Source organism: Rhea americana, unplaced genomic scaffold, assembly GCF_003343005.1.
Source record: "Rhea americana isolate MKP2758 unplaced genomic scaffold, rheAme1 scaffold_71, whole genome shotgun sequence".
In the NCBI taxonomy this organism is placed as follows: Eukaryota; Metazoa; Chordata; class Aves; order Rheiformes; family Rheidae; genus Rhea; species Rhea americana.
Genome location: NW_028186879.1, coordinates 971,101 through 989,536, shown reverse-complemented (window position 1 = coordinate 989,536; position 18,436 = coordinate 971,101). Strand labels below are relative to the sequence as shown.

At 33.7% G+C, this 18,436-nt stretch overlaps 1 protein-coding gene across 1 annotated transcript in view; it reads left to right on the top strand.

Annotated features, from left to right (window-relative positions):
• PAN3 (poly(A) specific ribonuclease subunit PAN3) overlaps window positions 1–18,436 on the top strand; it is an 82,206-nt gene that overhangs the window by 39,964 nt on the left and 23,806 nt on the right. The window contains exons 9-15 of the mRNA XM_085321789.1: window positions 3,621–3,771; window positions 12,616–12,863; window positions 13,457–13,561; window positions 14,229–14,286; window positions 15,429–15,590; window positions 15,872–15,988; window positions 16,116–16,217. Coding sequence (XP_085177915.1) covers window positions 3,621–3,771; window positions 12,616–12,863; window positions 13,457–13,561; window positions 14,229–14,286; window positions 15,429–15,590; window positions 15,872–15,988; window positions 16,116–16,217 — 943 coding nt within the window. The remainder of the gene's footprint in view (window positions 1–3,620; window positions 3,772–12,615; window positions 12,864–13,456; window positions 13,562–14,228; window positions 14,287–15,428; window positions 15,591–15,871; window positions 15,989–16,115; window positions 16,218–18,436) is intronic.

Sequence of the window (18,436 nt, the reverse complement as noted above, 5' to 3'; positions counted from 1 at the left end):
GTTAATTAAAATACTTTGAAATCATTTTGTATGTACCTCTCTAAAGATTCATAGAAATAATGAGGACATTTGCAGTTGAAACTGAAAATAAAATTTTCGTTTGTTGACTAGTGTAGATAGTAGTGATGGTAGCTGGCTTTTTGATTTTTATTTGGATTTTAAGAGCTGCATTCATTTCTTTAACATCACAGTATTACATTATTCATTGTGTGCTTTAAGTATTTATTCTATATCCTTTCTTTTAATTTCCCAAAATGCTTTTTTTTTTTAATATTAAATCTGAATTGGTTAAATTTTAAGCCTAGTCGAGTGTAAAGAAGTTACTTTACTCTGAAATGAGGAATTAATGGCCAATTACAGGAAACTTGTCTATTTTAAAAGACTTTGGAGCACAATATAGAATGAAGATGTTTCTTCCAATTATATACAGATTTCAACCTCAAGTATTTTGATTTCTATCAAAATTTAAAATATTTTTGCTCAACCTCTGTTTAGGGAATTTGATAAGATTCTACACAGAAAACTGAAAATGATACAGTACTAGAACTTAAACAGAGTTATCAGAGTGAAAGGATGATGTTCAGGATTAGAAACATCTTATTTGGAAGCACTAGCTGTTAAGAGCCTGGCTTCCTAATTTTGGCATACGTGCCTTGCACGTCTGGCAACAAAATATGAGTACAGAATRTGTTGTCTGCAAAGTTTGAAGAACAATGAAAAGGCCAGCATTAAAGAATTAATATCCATTCCCTCACTTAGGTGGGAAGASTCCACATGCTATGGATGTGTTTGGGATGTTTAATATTATTTCTATTGAAAGAAGTATATACAGAAAAATTAATATTGTGGTTCAGGTTAAAATGCTTTCGGAGATGTTCTTAAAACTGCAACTTCACATAAATGTAATACATATAATATGTTCCTGTAGTGTAAGCTTCATATTTTCTGGCAAAATATTAGCTTTTTCTTATTGTTACTTTTATTTTTTTTTAATGACAAATTATTAAAACTTTACTGGTTCGTTTAGTTTGCTCTGGCTAGTGAGTTTGGAGCTCAGATACATTTCTGATTTTAGAAAACAGCTTGAATGTTAAGAAGAATCTTTTAAAAATTGGAACTAAAATTTAACTTTTTTTGACAAATGGGGAAGGTCTTGGGTTACAACTTCATTTGTAATGTCACAGAGAAGTTAAACAGGCTTTTATAATAGAGGGGCTAGTTATGCAAATCAAAGCTACTTACCCATAAGAAGYGCTTACATTAAAGTTGCGTAGAAACAACTCACCATCTTTTCAGTTTTGAAGGAATGAAAACTGAATTTCCTTTGGATTCATGAGCTAATTTTTTATTCATAACTCTACCGCATAACAGTAAACTGCCTTAGCGCTTTTATAGTTTGGGCTCTTTTACTTGGTTAAGTTGGAGATCTCAAGCAATTTCATTTTAAAATGATGACTGATAATAAGTAACTGTTTAGGTGTCTGAACTGGTCTATTAACATTTGCAGACTGTCTTTAAAGGTTAAAAGCAGTCCTGTTCTGTAGGTACTGGTTGAATCAGTTATTAAAAGTGTGGGTAGTGTTTAGGGAACTCACKGTTGTGCTACTCGAGGCTGAGGATATCTTGCAGAAGGTGGTCTTTCTTTACAGTTGCATGTTCCAAWTTTTTTTGCCATTTCCTGCTCATCTCCTAATTGACTCATTATTTAGATATGGTAGGTCTGTGGATGTGTCATGGCTACATTTAAAGGTGGAAAACATAAATCTCATGTTGTTGTTTGAAATGTCGTGGGCTTGATAAGACTATATAGATTCTTTGTCCCTTGTTCTCCTATTTATTTTGTTTGATGGTTTTCAGCAGTATCACTACTTGGGCAAATTCCAGTCAACTCTCTACCACCTCTTTCATTTTCTGCAGTTTCATCGCAGAACTGGCCAAACTGTTGCATGCCAGATTTTAGCCAAAGCATATTCTCTCTTACAAGTATTCTTGTACTTAAAGTTCAGATAGATCAAAAATGGTACCTTTTGAGTCTGAATGTGTTAATAAATAAACATTGCATTATACAGACAAAAAACAAGTTTTTATTTTGCTGTCTTAGTGTATACTTCAGCAAATTTCCCTTAACTAAATGTGTTTAAATCATTTTGATTCTTATGAAGTTTTTAAAACACAAACAGTTAAATCACCAGTCTGCATATTTGGTTATTACTCTTCTTTAATGTTCAGACATGCACATACAGAGTGACCAATATGACATAAACCGCCAAGTCAGTTCTAACGGCATTATTAAAGTGGAATATATAGGGTTCCATTCTTGATCTATTACAGGCTACATATTCTTACTGTTTGCTTTAAACCTGAGCATCACCTTTAAGTTTGTAACTTTTAGAATCCCCTTTCCTTTCCAGTACTTTGAAGTACATTAATATTAATGATATCTGGCTGAAGTTTCCGAACAAAAATGTTAAAAACAAATCCATACAGAAGAAGAGTACTTTTCAAATACTTTTTCTTTACTGTCTAAATTAGTGTTTTGTAATCACAATTCTTTCTAATATGAGACTAATTTAAAATATCTGATGTTACTTTATTCATATTGGTGGAAACTCTGTAATTTAACTAACAGTTGTTTTTTTAATTTTATACCTACCTAAAGCCAAAGTGAGCCAATATGATTTGCTTTAAAAATATCAAGGATTATTTTAACAGCACTTTTTTTTCCCCTATTCGAAGTTTTGTTACTAGCTTTTAATTTTACGTCTTTTGTTTAGACAGCTTTGAGAGATACTCTTGATGCAAGTTAATAAACTTAACAATGAGCACATAATAATACTCAAGCTCTTCTTTAGTGTGTTCATGTACTAATCAGCTTTATTTATTGTCTTAATTTTGTTTTTTTTCTTCCCTAATATCTCTTAAAACTTGCTGTCCATAAATCAGCTTTTTGTCCTTTGAGCTCCAATTAGGATTTTTTTTCCTATGGAAAAGAAAAACCTTTGCACAGGTTTTAAATTCAAAATTAACTGTGATGTATTTTATATAATAGTAAATGTTTGATAGTTAACTTTGATATTTGTTTCCATGGTATCAAATTAAAACTTKTCAGTAGAGGTTCTATGTAGATGGAGTATCTCATTAAAACAGAAGCTAACCTCACAGAAAAGGAACATACAGGCCTATCTGAAATAGAGGCAGAGATGATCCTCCACTAGTAGAAATGTTTTTTGCCACTTTGAAATTGCTACTTAGTTTGAGATGACTTCTCTAAAATCACATGGCAACGGTCTGTGCAGCAGTGGAACAGCTTCGTCACTGCCAAATGTCAGTAGATGCTTATGAGAAGCCTTTTGCGAAGTGCTTGTGTGAATTCATACCTCAGCTGTTCGTACCAAAAGCTTGCTAACACTGTATTTCAGATGTAAGCTAGAGAGAAACATTTAAACGTTTGTGCAGATCAGCTTCCTGTATCTRCTGTTCTTGTCAACAAGCTGTATGTGACTTAAAATGATTCCCCTAGCCCCCAGTAGGCTTGCCTGGAAAATATTTTCTACCAGGTAGGTATTGTCCCTATCTTTGTACTTAAAATAAGAATTTAATTTACATTTGTTTTTAAACAGACACCAAATCCTACTGCGAGTGAGTTTATTCCTAAAGGAGGATCATCCTCCAGGCTGAGTAATGTATCCCAGTCAAACATGTCTGCCTTCTCTCAAGCCCTGTTCTCTCACCCCTCCATGGGAAGTCCTGCTACTGCTGGGCTAGCACCAGGTAAGCTGAGAATAATGTTTTGCAGTAAATTTGCTTTTCTTAATTTATAGTTATGTTAAACATAACCCTATAGAGCTAGTGATCGGGTTAATCATATATAAATTTAGACACCACCTATCTTATCTCTTAAAGAAATTCTTCAAGAATATAAAGGGCAGTAACTTGGATTTTATATTTTAACTTTTATATTTTAGTAGTATGGAAATCACACTGTAGGCCATGAAATCTATTCAGCCACAACAGCACTGAAGTCAACTGAAGCTGACTTACCCTGTCAGCTAGGGGCAAAAGAGGTTTTGAATTACTACATACCATACTCTGTGCTGTCCTTGCTGCAGCAGCGTCTGCTAGATTTAAACAAGCTGTGATCTAGAACTAAACCACATTCTAAAACCAATTTGCTCTGATTACAATGTTTGTCCATTCTTTTGATTTGTTTCTAGGGTATGTAATCTAAATGTGATTATTTTCAGTGTTAATAAGCATATACTTAAATAAATCTGGATAATAACCAAGAAGGAAGACAAACTTATCCTTAAAATCGTTTGCCTCGCAAAGTGTTCATTAATTGTTATGTCTGTCATATCAGGTAGTCTCACTTTAAAAACTGATTTTAAAGTATTTCTCACATTTAAAATTCTTATCTGAATGTGTTCCATGCAGTCATAGAATTCTGAGTTAAAAGATTGACTTTTTTTTTTTCTTTCTTTTTTTTTTTTTTTTTTTTTTTTNTTCTTTAAAGGCTTAAACTCAAGCTGTTCATACCTCTTTTGGAATTGCAATCTTAAAAAGTTAACTTGCTGTGTATGAAAATGAAATAATTTAAGATATGCAGTTCTGGATGTTACATATCCTAGATTCCTTAGCAAATTTCCTTACATAGTCTTTTGTGATGAATGAAAATTGGACATCTGCTGGAAGACTAAAAATGGCAAATATTGTAAATATTTGGGGGTTTTAAGTAATGTTGGCATTTACCATCTATTGACCATTACCATCTATATGACCTTCAGACTCTCCAGAAACAAGGAGTTAGGCATCAGGACTGTCAAAACTAATGAAGCCAGCACTTAAATAGCATAATGTTATACTTGCAAGAACAAGCTAGGAAAGCCTTTGATACTTCCACTGACCAAATTAACATAATGCAGTACTGTGTCTGATTCATACTATGTCGTGCTGCAGTCTTATTGGAAAACTGTTGTGTTTATATGCCTCTCAGCCTTGTCACCTGGATTGAACAGTGTAAAAAGGATTAAGTAAAGTACAATAAAATGATCTACTTTGGGGAAGTGTCCAGTGGGATCTCAGAGGGATCCTTCACAGTCCAATTTCTTTACTATCTGTAAGTAATATTGAAAGGATAAGTAACACTATTGATGGAAGAAGTATTTACAAAAATTAGAGGACTTAGAAACATAGATGCGAGTCTATCTAGGTTCAAATAATATTGTTTGTTTATGGAGAAGAAGGGATCGGGGAATATTCACAAGAGTAAACTTTAGGAAAATGTGGCTTGTTTCCTTGCTTTTCCTGTAAAGTTAGTGTAGTGAAAGTAGTTCAGAACAGGGTTCTGTGCTGGGTGCTCTGAATTTCTCTAAAAGTCTGTTTGCAGTATTTTCTGGATCTAAGTGTACTTAAATGTTTGTGTTTTATTTATTTAATGACTTAGCTGTCAATCATATATATCCACAGAATCTATTATCTTAAGGTGAATTAGGAAGTATTCTTTCTGGAAAAAATAGGCTCTTAAGAATATTGCATGGGAAAACTTCATCTAGGTTGTACTATATAACAGAATAAAGAATTGTTAAAGGTGTTGTGTCGTTAAAAATGATTTTGGAGGGATCTGTTACAAAGTTACCAATAAGCTGAAAAGGATTCAAAATGAAAACAGATGTTAAGTATTTGTAAGAATTTTCTTTTAAGCAAACCTAAGTCTCCTTCCGCTTACATGATGTATATTCTCCAGTAGAATAACTTTCAGGAAGCATGTAAAAGATTTATGTATTTGTAAGAGATTAAGATTGCTTACAGTAGCTTATGGTGTAGTGGAGGAAATCCTTATTTCAGAAGTAGTAATGAATACTATAGGAACTGATGTGTTAAAAGTTCCATAGCTTAGTTCCTCCATTACATAAAGGATGAGTACAATCCTTTGATTTGCCTCTTGAGACCAGAAGAATATTAACAGTTCTTTTATAACTCTAATTTTGGAGATTTCACTACAGGTAATTGTAAATCAAAAACAGTTTGTCAACTAGTATTTGAAAAATAACTGTTAACAAAATGGGATGTTCCTGGAAAATACATGTTCCACCTGTCTTATCAGCAATGCTGCAGAAATACTGAAAAATGACAGATGAAACCAAACATCCTGTGTTAGACAACTTCTTGTTTCCATATCTGACATCTCTATTATGGCATAGCATGGAAGAAGGCTAGTCTTGCTTTCACATGTCTTATCTGTTGAAGTGCATAATGTCACCACACAGTCACTTGTTTTGCTCTCCATGGCTTTTAATATAATACTAAAACACAATGAGGAAAAAATGTCATTTACACAGATAGCTGGAGGAAGCTGTCCTACTAAACAGTTTTGGACAGGTCTGTCCCTCTTTTACAAGCCCTTTTTCCCTAAGCTCCCCAAGATAATACCCTGTGCTAGCTCCTTCCATTCCCATACTTGCAAACACTCCCTGTTTAGCAGCTGCATGTGAATGTGAGTTGGTGACTTTCTTCAAATATTACTTCTGCCAAGAGGCTTGCTATACAGGTCTGTATAGCAGTTTCAGAGTAGCAGTGCCGTTAAAACATGCTACAATCTGTATGAAAAGTTCAGATTTCATTCCAGCGATAAAACATCATTATCTTGTTAAACTTGAGAGAGAGAAGATACCTCTATAGCCCCAAATAGAGAAAGTCCTTGATGTGTTTGCTTAAGCCAGGTTATAGCTGAAGAGTGATGCCTTTGTCATCAATTTAAATTACAGCAGTTTACTGTTTCCATTGCTTCTGTGTTTAGTCCAAGACAGGCTCTGAGCTTATGCAGAATGCAAGAGATCTTGTCAGTGGTTACCCATACTACCTCTGCTTGCCAAATGTGTTCCTATCCTACTCACTTTTTTTCCGCTGCCTATTGAGACCTGCAGGCTTAGGAACCAGTGGTATCAAGGTGATGTGCTTGTGCTCGGCTGACGCATCTGCAGTCGTGGTTGGCTTAGAGAAGTCAGTGAGTAGGAGAGTGTAGTTCTCGGAGCTCATGACCCAAGCTGGAAGTGAGTGGTTTCAGCTGAGGAGATTTATCTGGGTAAAGCACATTGAGGTACAGAGAGCTTGTTCTGATCTCCCCTATCAAATATGATGCATTTTCTTCTGTTGAGGAAGTGCCACAATCGTACCAGAATGGCACAAGAAAAGAAGGTGGCAAAGAGACTTAAAAAAATCAGCTTTATCTCAAATAAAATTAAGGAGGAGGAGGAGGAACTGATGACTCTGAAGTTGTTTAGGGAATTAGGCAGGTCTAATTAATTTGGAAATACACAATTAACAATGCTAACCTGAGAAGGGAATGTTTTCTGAATGTAAAGATGCAGCTTTCAAGAAATTCTTGAAGTAGTCTGACTTTATTTACTTTGATAAGTTCTTTCTTGAAGTGGACCTAGTAGTCTACAATGTCTCTAAAGTGTAGAATGCTGTGTTGATGAAATGTTAGTAATGTTAAATGCTTTATCTCTGACCTCTGAGTGTTTTATCGTTAGTGGCCAATGATAAGATTGTGATAAGTACATTTGTAGGCAAAGGTGTGTGAAAATGTGTTTAGAACACTTGTTTTATTCCTCCATTTTTTTTTTAATTATGTTGTAGGTCAACTGTTTTGCATACACATAAGCTTAATGAAATCCTACTTCACTGGCTAAATTTAAAATTTTCATTCAATGAAAAAACCTAGAAATTGAATCTATAATGAGAATTCATTCTTTATGCCTGTCCTTCAGTCCTGCTTATCTGTATGCATTCTCAAATTTGAAATACAACTTAGTTTTTAATTCAAACACATTATATATATTACAAAGCTTTGTTAGAAGTATTATGCCATAAAGTATTTTTGAGCACTGTCTCAGCTGAATTTTAAAGTGTGCTACTTCCCTTTCTTCAGTCACAGTCAAACTTCAAAAATTAAAACAATGCCAGAAGTGAAAGTACAGCAGTAAAGCGGGGCAATTTAATTTTTTTTAACGTGAACATGATCTCTTTCTCTACCTAAAATGCATACAGCAGCAAGAGATTCAGATATATTTAGATGACTTGTATAGTGGCTATTAACATTAAAAGATTTTCAAAGACTGCAAAAGTGATTTTGATATTAGTATGATACCATGACAGTCATCTTTATTCTTACTGGATAAAACCTCCCAAAATGTGTAGAAAAATAAATTGTTAAGACAAACGGGACCATTTGCATTAATAATCTGAAAATAGTATATGAATAATGCTGTGATATCCTTTAAAATACACTTGACGTTTTATCAAGATACCAGCCCCCTCCCCAAGTTATTTCAACACAAAATGTAAAACAGTTCTCGATTTTAATCTTTGAGGGTTTTTTTTTCCCAGCATTACAGAAGTTGAGAACTATTCTAATGCCACAAAAGAGAAAGATCATAATTTGTATACTTGCAATTTGGCTAACAAATGAACTTAACTATTAGAGAACTAGTTCTGTTTAGAACTATTTTTTGCTAAACTGTAGTAATCAAATTATCAGATCAGAAATAGGAATTTTTCTGTTTCAGTACTGTGACATAGCAAAGTTTTAAAGATGTGAATAACTGAAGTGAAAGAAGCCCTTTCTCCTTGTGGCTTACCTTGCAAGATAGTATTTGACTACTTCATGAGGGGAATAAAGATTCACTGAAAAAGAGAATTGGAAGCTGTCTGTCTTAGTAGATAAGGTTCAGGAAGGACAATCTGAAGCAGCCTTTTTGGTGTTTGTCTTAGTACTTATACTGGCATTTGAATTTTAATATAGGGGAACTTCAAACACTAGCTTATAGAGAAAGCGTGTTATTTTTTCAGGGTTAGTGGCGTGTTTCTTTATAAGGAAAAAAGAAAAAAAAAAGGAGAGCAAGATAACGTATTACTGTAATTAGAATAGGGAAACCTGATTTTTTCTTATACCTTCATGTGGAAAAATATCTATGTAAATTGTCCATGTTGAAAACAGCTTGTCTAATCCTGTGAGGAGAGGCTCCACACTCACCACATTGTTATCAACTCCATATTCAGGATCATCTTTTTTCTTCAATAACCATCTGTAGGAATATACGTTCACTTTCTAATACAACTGGCTTAAGTTTTTAACCACTTCTCTCGTTCTCTTTGCTGCAGTGATTTCCAATTGCTGCTTATCTTGGATATTCATGTTCTGACATCTCATTTTATTTCATTGTGGTTAAATATTAATATTAGTAAGGCTTTAAGTGATTACAGTCCCAATAAAGTTGGTGAGAACTGTTTTGAGTTTGAGTCCAAATTTATCTACCTCCATCACTACCTAGTACTGCGTCAGTGTCGCAGTATTAGATGAGTATTTTTTCTTGTTTTTGTATCCGGCCTTGGGCTTTTAAAGCTAATACTTGTTTATTCAGTCTGTTCAGCATTTAGTGTGCAGGTCTCTCAAAGGATCTATCACCTCAAATATTTGCTGCTTCAGCCTATTGGAATCCACCATAGCACTAGCAGCAAATTTCTTGCAGTCCATAGTGTGTTCTTCCAGTAGTGTAAAAATAAACTCTAGTCAAAATTCTTTCACATCTTATGCTTATGATAGTGGCGAATGAAAAGCCCTTGTATCCAGTCCACCAGTTGATCTTCTTCAGACAGTTTAGCTGAGGCTGGAATGGCATTTGAAGTGATTTGCAAAACTCCACAATTAGCTTCCTCTTCTTTCTCTCTTGCCGTGCTAATCAAGAAAAGACATTAATATATTCCTGCCAAAGGAAAGAAAGAAATAGTTGTATATACAAACCCTTAAAGTCTTATGTTGGAAATTTTTTGAAATATAAAAGTTGAAAGTAACAGTGATTTTCTGAGAGTTTTTTGGTTAAATTTTTAAATGATTTTAGCAAGGTTGTGAGTTACTAGTTTTGGTTTATATCAGAGTTGTACAGTATACTATAACTTTGTTTTACATACAGTTTTTATTTCAAAGTAAAGCAGATTTCCATTATTATATTCATTAGTTTATATGATGACTGCTAATCTGTTCTTTTTTTTGTTGTCTTTTCCCCCTCTGGTCTCTACAGCTGAGCTTTCTATTGAGACAAGTTTCTTGAAGCACAAACCTCTTAGGTATAGATTACGTGCTTGTAAGCATTCTAGTTAATAGTATGTTTTATTGTAGTGGAGTAAAATAGACATGGCAAACTTTCCCGCCATCAAGAGAATCGCTTGAATGTTGTAGACACAAATTATAGGAGAAATATTTCAGTTTTATAATGATTTTAATTAACCTTCCTTCAAATTTTAGTCATTAAAACCCTTTCTAAAATTGTAGCCATCTGTACCATGAAATAATTAAGGACTACTCAGTCACTCAAGGCAACATTTGCCTGAACAAGAAGTTTTCCTTTCTTTTGTAGCATAAACATGATATTACAGCAATTCTCATATAACTCTATGGTCATACAGTTAATTCGTAAACAGATTTTTAGGAGACATGTTTTTTCCATTCAGAAAAACTTAAAAAAAAAAAACAAAAAAAACAACAAAAAAAAAGCCATTCAGAAATACTTACTGTAATTCATATTTTAATGAGTAATTATGTGATGCACTAATTAGTAGTTATTCTTCAGTATTATTGCTGATATATGCTTATGTATGTATACATCAATATAAGGAAAATACAAAAAACAGCAAAAACTTTTCCTTTATGTTTTATTACATATAATATATATAAGTATGTAAAATGTATTTTAGAATAAATAACTGAAGAAGCTCAACTAAAAAGAAAGGCAAAAGATGACTTGTTTTATGTATAAAACTTATATTTTATGTAAGAAACATTTTGTGAGAACTACTCACTTCTCATGAACAAAATAAATAATTATGCTGAATTATTATGCATACTATTTGAAATTAAAAACTCCCAAATTGTTGGAATCAAATTGAGGTTACAAATATTGTATTGATATCATTAGAATAATGTAGCTTCAGAATCTTTTTTCTCTACTTAAAATCTGTTTTTAAAAAAAACTGTAGTATTTTACAATAAGTAGGATGAAACATTAACTTGTAGAAATAAGAATTTAAAGTGTTGTCAGAAACTAATAAAAGCTTGATTTCTATCTGTTGTATTGTTTCATTTATTTTTGTTTCCACATACTTAGTAAACTATTAATACTAAAATTATTAGTTGCTTCTGTGGTTTGTTTTTTTAAAAAAAGTAAGTGTAGATGATGTATCTACTGTAGAGAAGAAATAAAAGTATGAAAAGTCTTTTTATATGTTACTGAGTTACGAATGTATTATCCCTTTGTATATCAACCTATAAAGACAAATCAGAGCTTATAAACAGAAGTAATTTAAGCAGATATCTAAGTAATAATAACCGAATATTTAATTTGAGAAGAATTCTCAACTATTTGTATAGCATTAAGTATGAAAGTTGTGTATCTTTTCTCCTTTTAAGGAAGGAACTTGATGTAGCTAATTTAATTTTGGTTGCTAAAACAGAAAGACATCCCAATCTGAACTGAGCAAATTCTAATTTCAAAGATGCTGTCCTTTATATTAGTCTGACCACCTAAATATTTAGTATCTGATACAAGTAATTCTAGGAGATTTCTGAAGAGTAATTTATTTTCTGTAATAATCTGAAAGGCTTGTTCTTAGACTGAAACTTAAGCATTTATAAATAGTATATCTGTCTATGATACCTCTTGAATGAAAAAAAAAAGTAACCTACTTTTTGATAACTGGAAGGCTTGTCTGCAGTACAGGTTGCCCGTGTTTTTCCCACAGCACTATGTTTAGACGCTAAGCTTCTGAAGTTTCATATTAGTTACCTGTCTTCTGTTGTGCATAGTAAGCATCAGTCAATCAAATCATTTTAAGTAAATTTGAAAATCTGAGCACAGACACCTAACTGATCATGTATTCTGAAGTCATCTGTTGTCACATAACAAATTGATTTTTCTGGGGGGGAAGATGAATTTTGTTGCTTACTAGAAGAAAACAGATAATTTCTCCCTTAAAATTATTAAAATAGCATTTTACATGTTACTTATTTGTGGGCTGTAATCATCGGCAATCCAGCTCTAACAACATATATTCATAATTACTGTTTATGTTATAGTTAAAAGTAGAACCTGCATAATAGCTTGAACGAGTTACAGCTTGGCAAGCTTCACTTATCATGAAGTAACTGTTCGTGTAACTGTTATGTAAATACTCACTTATCATTTAGTCATTAATATTTTATCTCTGTGCCATTTAATAAACTCTCTTCTAGACACAGCGTTAATTTGATTTGTCCCCCCATTTCTACTGCTGCTGCATATTTCAATCCAATTTTTCCGCATTTGTAGGTCGTAAGTTCCCAACACCCCTTCCTCTCTGAACTAAGACAGACTTTGGGAAAATGTATCTGTTCAGTTTTGCTCTTACTACATAATCCCTTAACTCTTGCTAAAGAAGTAACAATCATTCTGCCTCTCACTTGTGCAGAATGTTATTCATTTCTGAACAGAGTGTAGTAAAGACTTTTTTTTTCCAAGCTGCAAATTAGTTTTATTTGATGCTAGAGATTTGATGAAGAATATCTTCTTGTGTTTCTCTAAGGAATGTCACTGTCAGCAGGATCTTCTCCTCTTCATTCCCCTAAAATAACTCCTCATACATCTCCGGCTCCACGAAGAAGAAGTCATACTCCTAATCCAGCGAACTATATGGTGCCTACTAGTGCCTCCACTTCTGTTGCTAATGCTGTCTCTCAGCCTTCATCTACTGGCCAGGTGATCCAGAAGGAAACAGTGGGTGGAACAACATACTTCTATACTGATACAACTCCAGCACCTCTCACAGGAATGGTATGATTGTTTTTGATACGAAAGTGTATGGAGTTCTGAAATGCTGATTTGGTTAATATTATTTTAAAAATAGTGCTCAAGATTACTCTCTGAAACCTTTATGCTGTATGAATATTTGGCATTTTATGTTGTAGTCATCCTTTAAGATCACTGAAATGTAAAGACTAGGGAAAACACGAGTGTGGTGTTGTATACTCTTTATTCCCCTATGAAGAATTTTATTTTTTACATAGCAGTAGAGAAAGCATTTTRTGTATGTCTGTGTCATATATCCATAGAGAAAACATCAAATGTTATTTCAGATTTTCATTCTTGATACATTGAATCTTAAGTTTACAGCAGAGAAGGAACAAAGCAGTTACAAAAATGTGAAAATGTACACACGCACACACACACAGACATACATGCACTCTTGAAATTGTTATTAGTGAATATCTCATGAAGAAATTGTAATGCATCTGGCAGTATATTCATAACGTGCTGTGTCTGAAGAATTTGCAGTTCAGTAGTTGAAATTGAAAGGATAATAGATCTCAGAATTTTCCYAATCCTCAAGGGTTTTAAAGTGATTTTTAAAAATGTTTTGTTCTCAGGTATTCCCAAATTACCACATTTACCATCCAGCTGCACCTCATGTTGCTTACATGCAGCCTAAAGCAAACGCACCATCTTTCTTCATGGCAGATGAACTCAGACAGGTAAGACTATAGAGAATATCTTAGAGAGAACATAGACTTAYAGAGAATATAGACTGTATATCTTAGAGAAAAGCAGAAAATCACCAATAGTAGAAGAGAAATAAACACAGTCTGCAGTCAGTTTTCCCTGTGGAGAATTTAAAAAATCTAGTCCTGTGGCAAACAGAGTACCACAGAGGGTAAGGGCAGGTTACAGTGTACATGACTGCAGTCTAAACTGCATGCTGTAGTTTCCTATTCAAGTAAATACTTTTGATGTATGTAGTACCTTAGTGTGTTTGAATTCATTTATGTAGTGTTCCTTTAAAGCTGTAATCCTATTCAGTTTTAAAATCTTTCACCAAAATGAAGGTATATGCAGATGTTATTTGCTGAGTGCTGCTTTGACCATTGTTTCAGTGTCATAGTATTAGGTGCCAATGCTAACTTTGGTTAACACGTCTTCTGCAGCTGCTTTCTTCTGGGGAAAGAGTTTGTGCATTCTAGGATTTTTTTTTTTCTTTCCCCAAGCTAGTGTGTTTTATTCCCCCCCCCCCCCTCTTGCATCAACTAGCTATTCTGGTACAAGTAGTCTGTCTTTCAAATATATAATTCAGTTRTCATTCTTGATAAGCTAACAGTATGCTAACCTGTTTCAGTTTGAAACCTGACATAATTTATTCTTCAGGAACTGATCAACAGACACTTAATAACTATGGCCCAGGTTGATCAAGCTGATGTGCCTGGTAAGTAAGAGTTTCTTATAAACTAAGCTGTGATTATATGCACAGTTGCAGAGGAATATTTAATAATATTAACAGCATTTTTTTWAAAAAAWAAATCCTGTTTTTAATTTTTTCATGAGGACATAATCATCAGCCTGGGCTGAGGATAACCTGATGCAGTGTTTTTAATATGTTGAATTTCAGAGCATTTTATAAATATTAAATTTGTTTCTTGTGTCTAGCTTTTTTTTATTTTTTTTTTACTTTTTATGAAAATTTTAATTATCTGGAATACTTAATTATTGAAAAGGGAATTATTGAATCAGGGAATATAGCYTTGTGAAAACATTGTATTATTTTGCACATATTAGGTGTCCCTTTAAAGGATTCATTTATTTTCCAGTGCTACGTATAAAATTAGCAAACCAGGTTGTTTTTAAGTGGATCTATTGATACGGTGTCAGAGAAGGCATTGTCTGGCAAGAGAAATAAATACAATTCATTGTGATTAGGTTTTTAGAGAGTTTACAGTTGACTGCGATCATCTTTGTTTAAACAGATTGCTTGCTTTGGGTGCAGTGTCCTTTTCAACTATGTTTTAATATGACAATGATACWGTCTGAAATGTGGTTTAGTTTACTAATCTAGATGAGGTACAAGTGTATCTCTTCCAGGGATAATCTGTTAATCCGATTTGTAAACCTTTCAGCCTCTCTCTCTCCCCTTCTCTCTAGCTCTCTCTTTACCTTAAACAGTTAAGGCACAAAACAGTATTCTTATTTATTCTTTTTGTGATGAAAACAGGCTTTTAAAAAAGATATTCTGGAAGCCTGTATGGAAACCGGTGCTTACCTGTGAATTGGGCTGGGGGGAGAAGTTAAGGTGATTCAGGAAGAGTAAAATTTTAAGGAAAGTGAGAATCATGGAGAGATTTTTTTTTTTTTTGAGGAGGGTATGCCACTTCTTCTGAAGACAACTAGTGAAACCTTTATACTGTCTATACATTGATATCAAAGCAAAAATACTGAATTTTGACTTTACATGCATCTAAAAGATGGTGCTAAGAATTGACATATTAATGACTTAGTAGATTTAATCTTCTCTGCTACCACAGTTTTCTCAAAATTGATATCTAATGCATTTCTGTATACAAACTGATTTAGCAGTTCCTACAGAAGTGGACAGCTACCACAGTCTCTTTCCTCTAGAACCACTGCCGCCGCCCAATCGAATACAGAAAACAAGCAACTTTGGGTACATTACATCATGCTATAAGGCTGTAAATAGCAAAGATGACCTGCCATATTGCCTTCGGAGGATACATGGTGAGAAAAATTGAATTGTCTTTTTTTTTTTTTTTTTTTTTTTTTTTTTTTTTAAAAAAAGGAAGTGCAAGTTTTATTTAAGCCTAAATATGTATTTTAACGTTCTATGTGAAAATCTTGAACTAGCTAAGAAGAGCTAAGAGAGCAAGAGAGTCCTAAATTAACATTCTGTTCTTATTTAGATGTGGGCTTTTCAGTAGTTTCAGAAGAAATATTAAAGTAAAAAATCCCTTTCTCTCCTCAGCTTGCATCTTAAACTACAGGTTCTCTTGTTTTGTCAGGTTTTCGTTTAGTTAACACAAAGTGCATGGTATTGGTTGACATGTGGAAAAAAATTCAGCATTCAAATATAGTAACCTTGCGTGAAGTATTTACCACTAAAGCATTTGGAGAACATTGTAAGTGTGTGTTTTGTTTTCTTGGTTTTTTTTGRGGGGGTGGGGGGTGAGGGAGGAAAAGGTCTCTTTGAGATACCTTTTCTGAATATGTTTTAGTTGTTAATTGTCACATGTTTCTATTTCTAAGCTCTTGTGTTTGCATATGATTTTCATGCTGGAGGAGAGACTATGATGAGCAGACACTTCAATGACCCTAGTGCTGATGCGTATTTCACAAAACGAAAATGGGGTAAGAAAAATACATTATCTTTTCACTCCTATAAGCTATTTCCAATACTTAGTATATGTGTAGGTGGTCATAAATCGTCATTTGTTGGTGGGTTTTTTTTTGTTTGCTTKTTTTTTCCCCTAATCAGTTCTGTCATAAGTTGATTGGTATCAGAGAACAACTTCTTCGCTTCCTATTTGTAAAATTTCTGGATGTAATTTTTTGAAATAAGCAAAAAGGTTAACTAAAGCTAACAGTTAAGAAAAAGGTCTAATGATGAACAGCTTACCTTTCACATTTGGCTTATGACCAATTTGTAAAATTAAAGTCAGTTTGTAAGGGAGTTACAATTTGTTTTTGGCAGGTTAATCTTCAAGTTTGAACACAGGACTAGGGGTTGAAATCTCTGCAGTCATAATTAAAGGTTTGTCACAGGATGACACCTAACACTTACTGGAGATGCTTTCAAAATCACACATGGCATATGCTTTGTCACCATGATATTTGTTTAGATGTCATCCACTTACATAGTTTTTTTTCCCCCTTATTCCTAAAGTATTACAAGGACTAATTAGTGTTTTATATAATGTTTTAAGAAAGTTAAATAGCATTTAAAGAAAACAAGAAGTGGATTTAAAAAACTTWGTATTATGTGTATTCTTTTCAAAATTTTCAAAAGCTTCACATCATAAATTTTTTGAGATTCATACTCTGACTTCAAAGGAATCACTAAGGCTACATCTGCATTCATAAAATTGGTGGCTATGCATGCAGGTAGCCCAGCAGAGCTCATATTCATACATTTAAACTGTCGTCTTCTCCAAAACAGAATGTTACCAGTTGTAATATTGCCTGTCGGAACCAGTTCTTCACCCATGCAGTTCCACAAACTATGCTCAGATGTTAGCTGAACTCTAGTAAGCCAAAACTATCAGCACAGGCCAATACTGCACTGAGTAGTACTCTAATAGCTGAACRGAATGAGAGAGTGATTTAGGTAGGACAGTACCTTTGAAGGTCACCTGGCCTGAACTCATGCTCAATGCAGACCAATCTGAAGTTGGACCCAGTAGTAGGGATGAGCAGGGGACGCTGAAGCCTATGAGCCGGCCTTGTTTATTTTATTAGCATACATGTTGCCTAAGCATCTTTAGGTTATCAGCATTTAAAGAGATCCGGAAGCTAAGATTTCTTCTTTCTTCTATTTTTTGAAACTAGAGGCTTTAGTTGTGAACTTAATCCATTTTAAATGTTGACATGGAAAACTGTTTAGCTGTCTGGTGGGTCATAGCATAAAGGATCGTTAGTGTGTGAATATGTTCAAAGGCTTGCAGGTTGCTTGTATACTGAATGTTTTCCTCTAGATTTGCAATGGGCTGATTAGTATTAAAAGGTTGGAACTTGAGTTCTTGTATTGTTTTTGAAGGTGATGTGTTGGACAGAGGAAACCCTAGCTTGATTTGTCATATTCCATGGCAAGTTAAAGAATGTAATAACAAATTCAGTGAACTTTACATGAAAATTATTTGGAAACATGGAACCCCTGCCGCTAGGTTAATCACTGTTACTTGCAGGACTATACTTCTGACTGTCACCTGCCCGTGATTTTCAATTCCCATGTAAATCAATCATTATTTTATTTTATTATACCTCTCCAGAGCATTGTATACAGAAGATTTAATGTCTGTTCTAGATAAATTAATAGAAGCTCTCATAAAATTATTGGTAATATGTATTCATTTGTCATACTGGAGAAAAATAAATTTGGCTTCTATAAAGAGAAATAATGCCTATTATTTTGATGGAAAATCCAATAGATGCAGTCTTTGATTTTCAAAGTCCATCATCAGAGACTCTAAAAGAAACCAAGCAGCCATGGGATAARAGAAAGCTCTCAGTTAAGTTAATGACTGGTTAGAAGATGAGAAATGGAGGGTAAGACTAAAGAGCTGATCATTACAGTGAGAGGAGGTCACCGGTGGAATATCACAGGGATATGTGCTGGAAGTTGTACTTCTTAGCACATTCATTTATCTGTGTTGAAGATGGATAATGGTCTGTCAGAGTTTGCTGGTCCAAGTTGTTTGGATTGGTTAAAAACAAAGGCTAATTGTGAAGAGTTGCAGAACGATCATATAAGACTGAATCTTTTAAAAATAAAGTAGTAGGTGAAATTCAGTGTCACAAATGTAAAGCAATGCAATTGAGGGAAAGCATAACCCTGACTTTGTATAAAATGA